The sequence below is a fragment of the Chiloscyllium plagiosum genome, chromosome 12, assembly GCF_004010195.1.
Source record: "Chiloscyllium plagiosum isolate BGI_BamShark_2017 chromosome 12, ASM401019v2, whole genome shotgun sequence".
NCBI lineage: Eukaryota > Metazoa > Chordata > Chondrichthyes > Orectolobiformes > Hemiscylliidae > Chiloscyllium > Chiloscyllium plagiosum.
In genome coordinates this window covers 9,640,821-9,653,435 of record NC_057721.1, presented here as the reverse complement: position 1 = coordinate 9,653,435, position 12,615 = coordinate 9,640,821, and the positions used below count along the sequence as shown (strand labels likewise).

The 12,615-nt window shown below is 42.0% G+C and overlaps 1 protein-coding gene across 1 annotated transcript in view; it reads left to right on the top strand.

Moving 5' to 3' along the window:
* dhrs12 (dehydrogenase/reductase (SDR family) member 12) overlaps positions 1 to 10,196 on the top strand; it is a 31,862-nt gene extending 21,666 nt beyond the window's left edge. Inside the window, exons 6-10 of the mRNA XM_043700440.1 lie at positions 3,946 to 4,007; positions 4,160 to 4,264; positions 4,683 to 4,773; positions 4,919 to 5,056; positions 6,928 to 10,196. Of these exons, the coding sequence (XP_043556375.1) occupies positions 3,946 to 4,007; positions 4,160 to 4,264; positions 4,683 to 4,773; positions 4,919 to 5,056; positions 6,928 to 7,049 (518 nt within the window). The 3' untranslated portion in view covers positions 7,050 to 10,196. The remainder of the gene's footprint in view (positions 1 to 3,945; positions 4,008 to 4,159; positions 4,265 to 4,682; positions 4,774 to 4,918; positions 5,057 to 6,927) is intronic.
* The last annotated feature ends 2,419 nt before the right edge of the window (positions 10,197 to 12,615 follow it).

The following is a 12,615-nucleotide window of genomic DNA, read 5'->3' as shown; positions in this document are numbered from 1 at the left end:
GATGGGTCAATCTCTCGTGCCTTGCGAGGATTGACCACTTTGGTGGAAAAATTGGCTGAGAATTCAGGAGTAGACACATCCCTCATGGGATGGCTGGTATCATGGTTTGGGAAGTGGAAAGGCGTGGTAGTCTCCATCCTCACCTCCCTGATAGTGGTAGCAGGGGTACTGACAGCAATTGGCTGTTGTATCATACCTTGTGTACGGGGGTGGGGGGGTGGTTAACCCAGCGGCTAATTGAGACGGCCTTGGCAAAACAAATGCCTCTAAAAGGTAATCAGGCAGAGGGACTCAACCTCTTGAACAATGAGGGGATGGGTGACCTTAAGGAATTAGCCACTATAAATGAAGTCTCGGGGATGATGCGAGCGAACTGGAAGGCAACGTATGAGACAAATGCAGAAGACAACACTTCGTAGCCAAGAAGAAAAGGGGGGGATTGTAAGGTATAGAGTTAAAATTGTGTAGAATAAGGGAACAGGCGTTGCTTCTGCAAAAGCTTACATTATAAAATTAGGCTGCGCATGCAAATACTAAACAGTGAGAAGCGAAAACAGGTAGAATTATCTCTGACTAATAGGGTAGAGCGACCGTGTCGCGGGATGTACCAGTAACAGGAGAATAGTGTGCCAGTCTCAGGAGGGATGTGGCCAACGGATGGAATTTAGTTTGGCAGGATGATCACACGAAGACAGCAAACTGTGTCAGGATAGTCACATATAAGGAATGAGATAAATAAGAGTAAGGGGCAACAGGCTTAGAGTAATGGGAGAAGTAAACAGAGGCGGAGAGAAGCTAGACAAAGGTGGAGTGAAGCTAGAGCTTGTGATAGGCTACAGCAAAAGTAACTAATGGGGTGAAAGGGGAGGACCAAGAGACGGAGCTGAACAGCATAAATCAGAATGTAACCCTCAGATCGGGGTGCTTACTCATTAGGCACCCGTCCTTGCAAGTACGTATCAATAAAATTCACTGCTTCAGAATTTGACTTGGACTGAAATTTATTAATATGTGAGTTTTGTTTCTCACAAATCATTAGCTTGCTGTCTCTCCATGGATGCTGTCCAACCCGCTGTGATCTCCAGCATTTGGTGTTTTCATTACTTCTCCCAACTTATTCATTTCATGCCAATTTGTGAGTGAGCTCAGGGAGTAATCCAGGGATTATCACTTCAGAGGCACTGCTCATTAATTTAGCACCAAACACCTAGGCCTTCTCATACATACATCTCTCTCCTAATTCTATCTATAACGTTGGTACTGATTTGGACCAGGACCATTGGATCCTCTCATTTCCACTGTCCTTCTTCCTCCAGCCCAGAGCAGATCTCCCAAACCCTGGCACAAGACAGATATCACAGCTGTCTGCTCTTACACTCTGTAACACCGTGAGTAATGACTATTGCAATCTTCATGTTTACTTCCAAAATATTTACGTGCAGGACTGGATAGACAGGCCTTGTAGACTGTCCATTAAAGGTATCTTTTTCAATGAAGGGTTGTTGGTTTGCTAGATATCAAGCACAGATCAGAATAGATCAGTATTTAGGTTTTCTTTCTGGGTGGGGCGTGTGTGAGAGTGAGTTACAAGGACTAATGGATCACTGAGTTTCTTCAGAAATGGTGAAATCGTAAGGGTTTTCTTTGTGAGTACATTGAATAGTGATTGGGTTTTAAAAACAAAATAATTCTGTGGGTGTCACTGGCTGGGCCCAGCATTTATTGCCCGTCCCTAGTTGCCCCTGAAGAAGGTAGGGCTGAGCTGCCTTCTTGAACCGCTGCAGTCCACCTGCTGTGGGTTGACCCACAATGCCCTCAGGGAGGGAATTCCACAATTTTGACCAAGTGACAGTGACGGAACGGCGACATTTGACTAAGTCAGGATGGTGAGTGTCTTGGAGAGGACGTTGTTGGTGAACAGTCCAAGAGCACGAAGGGATTGTCACTGAAGGAAATGGTGGATATTGTGGATGTCCCTTAGTACAGGTGGGGCAGGGTCTGTAGTTTGCAAAGATCTCAATGAGCAAGAGTAGGCTCATCAGTCCCTGAGGCCTATTTAATTAGATTAAGCTCATTTACCTACCTTGGTTCCATACCCATTGATACTCATAACCAACTAAAGATATGGATCTCCCCCATCCTTTGTGAGCAGTTGCTTTATGATTTCTCTCTGAAAAAGCCAAACTGCGATTTAACCATCCTCTCATTCTTCACTTTCCCCACTCGTGTCTATCTGCGTGAACTTGATTCAATCTTTCTAACATTTTTAATGCCTCAGGCTGGATCACCCCATGATCTCAAAGGAATAAATGCCAAGTTTATGCAACCTATCCTCACAACCTCAATCTCTTGAGTTCCTCTTGCTAACCATGCAATCTGGCCTGTACACACTGTATATGTGAGCTTTTTCCTGGTGTTCTGGTCGCTAGGTGGAACAGAGATGGGAGCTGAGAAATGTTCAAGTTCCCCTTTCCCTCCCGCTGCTGTGGGCTGTATTTGCAGTAGTTCCGCTCATCTGTGTCTTAACTGAAACCCATCTTGTCTGGGTTGGGGCCTGATTTGTCTAGCAGGGTACGGATGCTGACAGTACTCTGGAGAAATTGGAAAGGGTGGAGGTGAGGGGGTGAAACACTTGCCTACAAAGTTGGAGTTCACTGTTGGAACCTGGGGTGCTGCATTTGGTCATATACTCTGTGATGGAAACCAACCTGAGTCGATAACCACCTAAAAGGCCCCTTCCCTTCACTGAATTGCTGCCTCTTCCAAAGGTCATGCTTGGGAAGTTGAGTAAGTGGGGTGGACAGGAGCAAAATCTTTTGCTTCCTGGGTCCTGCTCCTTTCTATTTTCATTTGCACTTAAAGAGGGAAAGAACAATCAATGCGAGTCCTGATGAGTGGAGAAGAGTTCACACTGGCAAGGAAAGACTGCCAATCCGAACATTGTATCTCTTTAGCTTTCTAATCGACCCCTGTGATCTGTAATGCTGGACTTTTTTATTTTTCTAATTATTTTTCCTCCTAAGAATTTAAATCTTTATTAAGATGGTGCTGTAGTATGGTGACTTGCTATGTGACAATAAAGCCAAATCAATTCAATTCAATGGTAGGCTTCACCACTAAATCATCCTTAATTTTTGATCGCGGTGCTGCCCAATTTAAACCTTTGTATGAGTGACCATTAGCATATAGCGTTACTAGAAGTGATGTTATTGGACAGGAAGTGGCAACAATGACAAATCTTGAATGACTCCAGTAAGTGAAGCCCAAGCTAGAATTCGGACAAGACAGTCCTGACATTACAATTGTGAAGGTTCTGTGAGGCTCCCTCCCATCGGAAAGATGTTGCGAAACTTAAAAGGGTTCAGAAAAGATTTACAAGGATGTTGCCAAGGTTGGAAGGTTTGAGCTATAGGGAGAGGCAGAATAGACTGGGGCTGTTTTCCCTGGAGCATCAGAGGCTGAGGGGTGACCTTATAGAGGTTTGTAAAATCACGAGGGGCATGGATAGGATAAATAGACAAAGTCTTTTCCCTGGGTGGGGGAGTCCAGAACTAGAGGGCATAGGTTTAGGGTGAGAGGGGAAAAATATAAAAGAGACCTAAGGGGCAACATCTTCACGCAGAAGGTGTTCCATGTATGGAATGAGCTGCCAGAGGAAGTGGTGGAGGCTGGTACAATTGCAACATTTAAAAGGCATTTGGATGGGTATATGAATAGGAAGGGTTTGGAGGGATATGGGCCTAGTGTTGGCAGGTGAGACTAGATTGGGTTGGGATATCTGGTCAGCATGGACAGGTTGGACCGAAGGGTCTGTTTCCATGCTGTACACCTCCTTGACCCTATGGTTTGAAATCCAGTGTATTAGATAATGACTAAACTACAAGTAATCGTCTACTGGATTAATGCCATTTGCAAATGGTTATGGGTTCCTCCTTCTTTCCTCAGGTCCGTACATACTCACTACAGCCTTGATACCTCTACTAGAAAAATGTGAAGATGCCAGAGTGGTGAGCTCAATTTGTTCTTCCCACAACCATGTTGTGCGCCAGTTTCTAGATCATCTTTATTTGGCATTACCTGCTGTTCTTTTGCTTCCCTCAAGGATATTCCCTGCTTTATTTTCATGCACGTTGATGGAATATTTTGATGTGTTTGCCAGATCACCGTGTCGTCAGGGGGAATGCTGGTCCAGAAGCTGAACGTGGATGACTTGCAGTTTGAGAAAGGGAGGTTTGATGGACCCATGGCCTACGCACAGAATAAGGTTTGTCCTCAAAGATCGAGCTGCGCATATCTAACAGAGCTGTTAGAGTTGGGAACTGCTTATACAGAGGAACCCAGGAGTTTGGTGTAGAAGGGAAGGAGACTAACTGGACAAGAGTATAAGTAATTGCAGATTTCTGCACTTGAGTTATATTACGTTGAACTACTTGACGAATGTCTCTCCATTTTGACTGTGCTACACTGAACCCCAGGTGAGGACAAATTAGCAACCACTCTGCCAGAATGATATTAGATTTGTCTATAATCATTATTCATTGCCCGAGATCAGAACAATTCTGAGTGTTAATTGAACATCCCGTCTGGTTATTTTACAACCCCTTCTCTGAATTTCCTGCCCTATTCTGCGTTTTGAGTCAAACCAAAGTAATAGCTCTTTCTAACTGCTTTTTCTAACCCAGCGGCAACAAGTGGTTATGACAGAGCAATGGGCTAAAATGCATAAGAACATCCACTTCTCCTCTCTGCATCCAGGCTGGGCTGATACAGCAGGTAATGTCAAATGACACCAAATGCTGATTTTTAACAAAGACAAAATGCACCCGTTTTCACTGCACGAGTTATTTGGACACGTCATACATTGCACTTTGACTTTAAATCTCAGTACATTTGATTCAAAAATCTTTTCCCTTGCTAGCTGTGAGATTTTCCATGCCGGATTTCTATGCAAAGATGAAGGACAGGCTGAGGACTCCGTTTCAAGGGGCAGATACATTGGTTTGGCTTGCTGTTTCCAACATGGCAGCACAGCAACCCAGTGGCCTCTATTTCCAAGGTAAGGGCAATGGAGATTAATCCAGTCCACCCAGGGCCTGTCTCAAGAGGCATTTTAACCAATTACTCCCACTTTGCAACATGAGCTTTCATTCTGCACTGTGGTTCAGACGTAATGACCAATATTCCAAAACGTCTTCCACCATCCTAGAAATCACCCGATACAATGTTCAAGGAATTGCAAATAAATCAGAGCAGACCACACCTTGAATTTTTTTGATGCATTTGCTCCACGCTTTGGGTACCACCAGCTTTTATGTCCACCCTTTACTGCTCTTAAGAAAGTGACGGTGTCTTGCTTTCTTCTACTGTTGCAGTCCTTGAGGTGCAGGGACACCAGAAAAGCTGTAAGAGAGCAAGTTCCAGGATTGTGACCCAGTGCCACTGAAGGAACAGTGATATATTTCCAAGTCAGAATGCTGAGTGGCTTGCAGATGCTGGTGTTCCCATGTACCTGCAGCCCTTGTCCTTCTAGATGGAAGTGGTCATGGGTTTGGAAGCTGCTGTTGCAGGAGTCTGGATGAATTTCTTCAGTGTGCCTTGTAAGTGGTAGACACTGCTGCTACTGAGGGTCAGTGGTGTTAGAGTAAATGTTTAAGGTGGAACTCCAATCGCGTGAGGTGCTTTGTCCTGGATGGTGTCGAGCTTCTCAGAACTGAACTCATCGAGGCAAATGGTGGAACATTCCAGAACAAACATTGTAGATGGTGGACAGGGGAGTAAGAGACAGGAGCTGAGTCATTTGCCGCAGAATTCCTAGTTCTTGATCTGCTGTGTTGTGACAGTATTTATTTGGCTGTTCCAGTTCCATTCCAGATAGTATTAACCCCTGGGATGTTCATACTGAGGGATTCAGTGATGGTGATAGAATGGAACATCAAGGCGCAGTAGTCAGTATCTCTCTGGTTGAGAATGATTCATGCCTGGCATTTGTGTGCCATGAATGTTACTTGCTACCTGTCAGCCCGAGCCTGATATGGTCCAGATCTTGCTGCATGTGAACGTGGACGGCTTCAGTATGTGGGCAGTCACAAATGGTGCTGAACGTTGTACAGTTAGCAGTGAACGTCCCCACTTCTGACCATATGATGGAGGGAAGGTCAGTGATAGAGGTGCTGAAGATGGTGGGGTCAAGGACAGTACAGTGAGGAACTCTCGCAGAGATGTCCTGGAGCTCACCTCTGGAATTCAGCTCTTTTGTCCGTGTTTGAGCCAAGGCTGTAATGAGGTCAGGAGCTAAATGGCCCTGGCGGAACCCAAGCTGTGAGTCAGTGAGCAGGTACTGTTTGAGAGAACTGTTGACTGTTTAACCCTTTCTATCACTTTGCTAATGATTGACAGTTGTGTGAAGGGTCAGTGAATGGCTGGGTTTGATTTGACCTGATTTTTGCACACAAGACTACAGATTTGGGCTCTGATCCTTTTATTTCGGAATTGTTTCACCTTCCTCTCGACAGGAACCTCTTTTGGACAATCAGTAATGGTTTCACGGTTGTTAATAGACTGAAGATTTGTGAATTGAATTCAGATTTCGCCATCTGCAAAGATTTGTTCCCTGAGTCTCCTTGGATAAGTTATCAATATGTTATAATCTCCCATCAAATTAACCTTCAGCAGATTGAGACAGGAAATCCCAGTGATGGTGAGCTTTGGGACCATGGGTCCAAAGTTACCAGGCTAGACAGAACCCAAATTTCGTGTGTAATATAATCAATGCTATTTTGAAATTGTGCACATCTTTCTTCTCAGCTTTTAAAGTGCTCGAAAGTGGCATAACTGGTGCAGGCACTTTGATTAAAATGTTTTTCTGTTGTTTTAGAAAGTGTTTATCACTGCTGTGTTCAGCTTCTCTGTTGTTTTCCCTTTGAACAGACAGGAAGCCTGTGTCAACACATCTCTTGCTGGCTCAAACAAAAGCAACAACTGCTGAGGAAGAGAAACTGATGAAAAGCTTGGAGGAAATAGCAACAAACCATAAACCTGGCAACAGTTGATATTGTCAGCAGAAAGGCAAACGCAATCCTTTGAAAAGTCACGGAGGTGGAACTCTTTCTGTTGCCCTCCAACCTATACGTTTTGCTCTTAATTGGGCAACCCCTCCATAATGAGGGCACACAACACAGATTGGGTGATCACTCGGTCAAAATCTGTCCGTCTCCAGCTACTTTCCCACCTTCTTGTCTTTTAACTTGCAACCATAGGTCATGCAGTCAGGAACAATACTTCACCCTTGCAGCACTTTCAGCTGAGAGCTGGTGATTATTTTTGTCCTTTAGCTATTTGCCTCCGTTTTCCTTTCCGCTTCTCCCTCTGCTTCCTTTCGATTTCCGTCGCTAAGACTTATCATAGCAATAAAGTCTCCCCTTTGACATTGTTATGTTCTAACATCATTAACAGTTAGAAAAAAATCCATTTAATGTGCGCAGTTTCACTTGCATTGTTTGCCACAGATGTTCTCTTCTGTTTACTGTGTTCTTTCTGCCTTTGCTCTAGCCATCAGTCTCTGACATTGTTCCCTTGCCTCTGTCCCAGGCATTATCTCTCCCTGGGGCCTCACCCCCTGCCCTCTGCTCTTTTGGGATGTGGTATTTCTGGCAATGCCAGCACTTTTCACCCATACGAAATTGCCCTTGAATTGAGTGGCTTGCTCAGCCATTTGCAAAGAGTAGTTGAGAGTAATCCGCATTGCTGCCGATCTGGAGTCACATGTGGACTAGGACAGTAGATATCCTTCCCTAAAGGACATTACTAAACTGGATGGGTTTTAATGACAATAGTTTCATGGATACCGTTGAAGAGATTAGCTTTTATATTCCAGATTTATGAACCTGTGGTGGTATTCGAAACTGTGTCTCCAGCGATTGAATTTGGGGCTCTAGATTTACTAATCCAGTAACATTAGTATTCTAGTATCACCTTACCCCTCTTTTTGTCTTTCCTACGGCTCTGGTGTTCTTCTCTTGGTTGCTAACTCCATTTTCACTTGAGATCTAGGGCTCTACATAATGGTAGAGGCCTATTATTGCTGGTAGTTCCAGGATTTTAGTGAATACTAGCACTAACCAACCTCTGCTACTGATGGCATCTAGGTCAATGTAAAAGTACAGTACTTTTAGGCAGTGCATACTGACACCCATAACTGCACGTGCCATTAATCTGGAAACCAGCAATGTCATGGGTGTGGGTATGTATGTGGTCATGTGAGAGGTGGGGGCTAAGGTGTCAGGACCCCTCCCATTCCCTGTTCACAGCTGCATCCTATTTAGACTTGAACCTGTTTAAACATGTGACTGAATTTAAGCAGTGCATGACACCTATGTGTTGCGATTAGCAGCCTATTTAATTGTTTATGTATTTCATTTTGCAAGTAATTTCAGCTAAGAATGTACAATGCCACACGTATGTGTGGAAAATGGTAATTTTCCAGAATGTAACCACAACCTTTAAGTGTGCTTTTTGTGACTTAAACTGATTTTATTCTTTTCTAATGGCTTTACATTGCCCATGAGCTTTTTCTCCCCCCATTTTCATTCAGCACTTCCATCCAGGTTTTTGAACTGGCTTTTAAAAACCACTATCTGTAGCTTTCTATAGCTGTACATTAGTACTCTTGTTTTGTGCGAGGGCACTTGTGGTGCAGTGGTAATGTCCCTACCTCTGAACTAAGAGATCTGGATTAAAGTCCCACCTCTTCCATAAGTGCATCAAAGCATCTCTGAGCAGGTTGTTTTAAAATATCTACATTGAGTTGTAACAGTGACTTCTGGTACAGAATCACTGACTAAAATCTTGATTTATATTGTCTCCATCTGCAGACCTATCTATTGCGTATTTCCTGATTTTCTGCATTGCAGTTCACATTTATTCAAGAACTCTGCATGATTTTTCTAGATCAGCTATTAAATATTTTAAAAGGCACCTAGATATTTATTGTCCCGCTATTGTCTTTATAAAACCCTTAATGGTTTGAGTGATTTCACCATGGCAATATAACACTAAATATTTGACATTTATTTCAAGAGCACTATTCCCACAACATGATTAAAAGGACATTCAAGAGACGTGCGCCTTTTTTTAATATATGCAAGGGCAGTCTTTCCATATGGTTTTTGAAAATTTATTGCATTTGTAAATACCTTTGACAACTATCTTGGAAAATAATTAATAGTGAAATAGACTACCTTTTCTGTTAAAAGTGTACAAAACCCCACTATATCAGAAGTTCATGGACTCAGTTATCCTCCAGGCAAAGCTATTCCGTCAGCCTAATGAACAAATAACTGGCCCTGTGTTTATGGTTGGGTTATTTAGTTGTCAGCCATCTGCAGGAAGGTAGTGCTGATGCAGGTGTTGGGTTAACAGGACCCATATTTTGGAAACAGAAGTTTGGACAAGGAGAGGAAGAGGTCGGATGGCCTGTGCAGCCATTGGAATATTTGAGTCACACTCATTGTGAAAGAAAGAGTTTCAGATGTTGAGGGACAAATTGAAAGTTAGAAGAGAACCATGTTTCCACTTCTGCAACAACGGTCAGGGTACGACAGAGACAGTGTGCATGGGTTATGAAGGCTACTAAACATTGTAAGGACTCTGTTAAAGTGCAGTCAGTGAAAATAATGGAATCAAAGGAGTCAAGTTAGTGGTGGTAGCTGAATGTGGCAGTACTGACCTTACTCAGTTAAGGAGGGAGATGTCACTACTCATTCAAGGTAGAAGACTGGGATGAAAGACAATACTGATAAGGAAAATGAAGGGGACAGAAACGTGGAATCTGCAGATGAAGCTGTCAGCATGTCAATCTGTAACAAGCTAAAATTTCTCCTTGAGACTATGGATATGAGTATGTAGGGAAAGAGAAAGAAGTTACAACTGAAAACCATGCAATTCTTATAAAATTGGCTAACTGAAGCAAGACACCAGAAGTGTGTCAATTACTATAGCCATATCAAGGTGCACAACCAAAGTATGTCAAAGTACAGTGCTCAAGGTTATGATCATTCTAACAAATCGCAAACACTTTTATTTTGATTGACAATACATTGATACAGTAACAATTTAGATACATTAATGACACATTAAAATTCTGAACTAAGTTGGTATGTATTAATGTGGAGGTACAATAAAACCTGGGTGACACTGAATACTTGCAGAATTATTTATCAAAACATTACCAGCACAGTATAAAAGAAAAACAGAAAATTCTGGAAAGATTCAGTTTTGATGAAAAGTCATCAATCTGAAAGATCAGCTCTGTTGCTCTCTTTGATACTGCCAGACTGGAGTACTTCCATTTGCTCTGTTTTTATTGCAGACCACCAGCATGCACAGTATTTTACTTTGATAACAATGTAATTGTTGTACCAGTAATAAAAACATCATTTGGTAGTACAGCACTGGCTTGTGTATTGACACATTAGCAGCAATCTCATTAAACTTCAGTAACGTTCATGAGAGCCCTTCATCTGCAAGTGTACCAATTCTTGATAGTAAGATCTGATCATGTTAATATATTACAGTACCATAGATTTCCACAGCCCAAATTCAAGTTATAACTTTCCCAAACTCATAAAAGACTTTTACTGGAGTCTGGAACTTTGTAGATGTTCAGTAATAGCATTCAATTGCTCCTGTTGCTCAGGTGAACATTATTAACTGCATGCATATAAGATACTTGGAACTTGACTTGTAGGCTGTTTGCATTGGTCTGATTCTGACAGCTGGAGCACGTCCAACTGCACAGTCCCTGCCGAAAGAGGAACTCGATAGACCTGGGGATTTTTTTTGTTAGAGGGATGTAAAGAGATGTGCCCGACTAGGGAATGTCTGATCAATTGGTTGATCTCGTGTATTGTTGAACACGACATTTGCCCCAACTCCACTCAATCCCTTTCTTATTCAAGGCCAGCCACATTCGCCTTACAGAATCTTGATTCTGGAACAACCTTCTGCTCAGTTAGGAATGATTCAAATCAAAGGTAAAACGGGCAGGGTTCTGGTCTATCATTTAATGAGGACACTTTCGGTCTGAGCAGCTGTGGAAACCAGATTGGAACGGCGTAGCTAAGGGGTTGCAAGTAAAATGGACGGTCTTCCTTTATTGAATCTTTCGGGAAACAAGAGCTAATTAAACAATGTACACAAAAACTAGACACAGTCAAATAATTGTGACAAAGTGTATAGCAGTCTAAAAAGACTCTCATTGAAATTTTGCTGCATATTCATAAATGTAATAGTTGCATTTGGATTGTTTTGACTTCAAGTTTAGTGGTTCTTTCTTGCTTCTAGAATTTTTCTTTTCTGGAATTAGATTTCAGCATTTCTATAAGCTTTTCTTCAAGTTAACTAGGTTAGACCACAAAGGAAAACATCTATGTGAAATGCCTCAAGTATATCCAACCATCAAGTTATGAAAAGACAGATGCAAAAGAGAATTGCTGAAGGGAATTGCATTTCCAAGACTGGAGGTCTATTTCTATGTGAATTCAGTCATTGTAAACAGAGTTATATCCTTCTGGCAATTTACTTTGTGCTTATACTGACATTATTCACAGTGTTTCAAGTGAGGCATGTTTTTAATATATTAGCCACATAGAGAAAAGCCCCTGAGCAGATTGCTTCTGGACCCCATTGTATGAGATCATGAGAGAGAGAGAGAATTCAAACAGGTTCCTTTGCCTCACAGAATAGTATTCATCATAGTTGTGGAATCTGTAAGATAACCCAACTGGAAATGTATATCTGTGTTTTCATTATGATGAAGGGACCAGAGACTACATCGATCACTGCTACAAGCACAAATGGGAATTACTGCACAAGATTACTGCTCCAATTTGTAGAAAATGGACTTTACACGGTGGTACATTACAAATAATTGTTTCCCAAATGAAAGCAACAGTTCACAAGAATCTTCAGGTGCTATGTTTTGAATTTGATAAAATTAGTACTGTTCTACTCGAGAGAAAGTCAAGTAGTGACTTACAGGCTTTTAGAAGATGAGAAGTTTTGATACAAATAGTGAAAAAGTACTCCCTTTGGTGAGTGAGTGAGTAGAATCACAGATTCAAGAGAATTAGCGAAAGAGTAGAACTAAAGTGATTTTTCTTCATTGAGTTATTAGGACGTGAATATTGTTGACCTGCACATCTTTGTGACTGTGGGAGGAAACCGGAGCACCCGGAGTAGCGAAAGAGTAGAACTAAAGTGATTTTTCTTCATTGAGTTATTAGGACATGAATATTGTTTCTGAAAAGATGGTCGATATTGAAGCCATAAATAATTTAAAACAAGACTTAGTTGGAAAGGTTCCAGGGATAAGGAGCTTACAGGTAGAGATTGGGATTGTAGGGGAGCTTGCACAAGACAGGCCGACTTACTACTTTGTTGCAAGTTTAAGATTCTATCAAATTCAAATGTTGCTGTTCTCGGGCAAAACAGCAACTTTCCAGATTTCCCTTCCACAGTTATAAGATCCAATTATCACTGGTGATTATATTTTATGTTTATTAATTAGGAAAGCTTAGCTGAAAATGCTCACTTAAAATTAGCACATTTCAGAGCAAG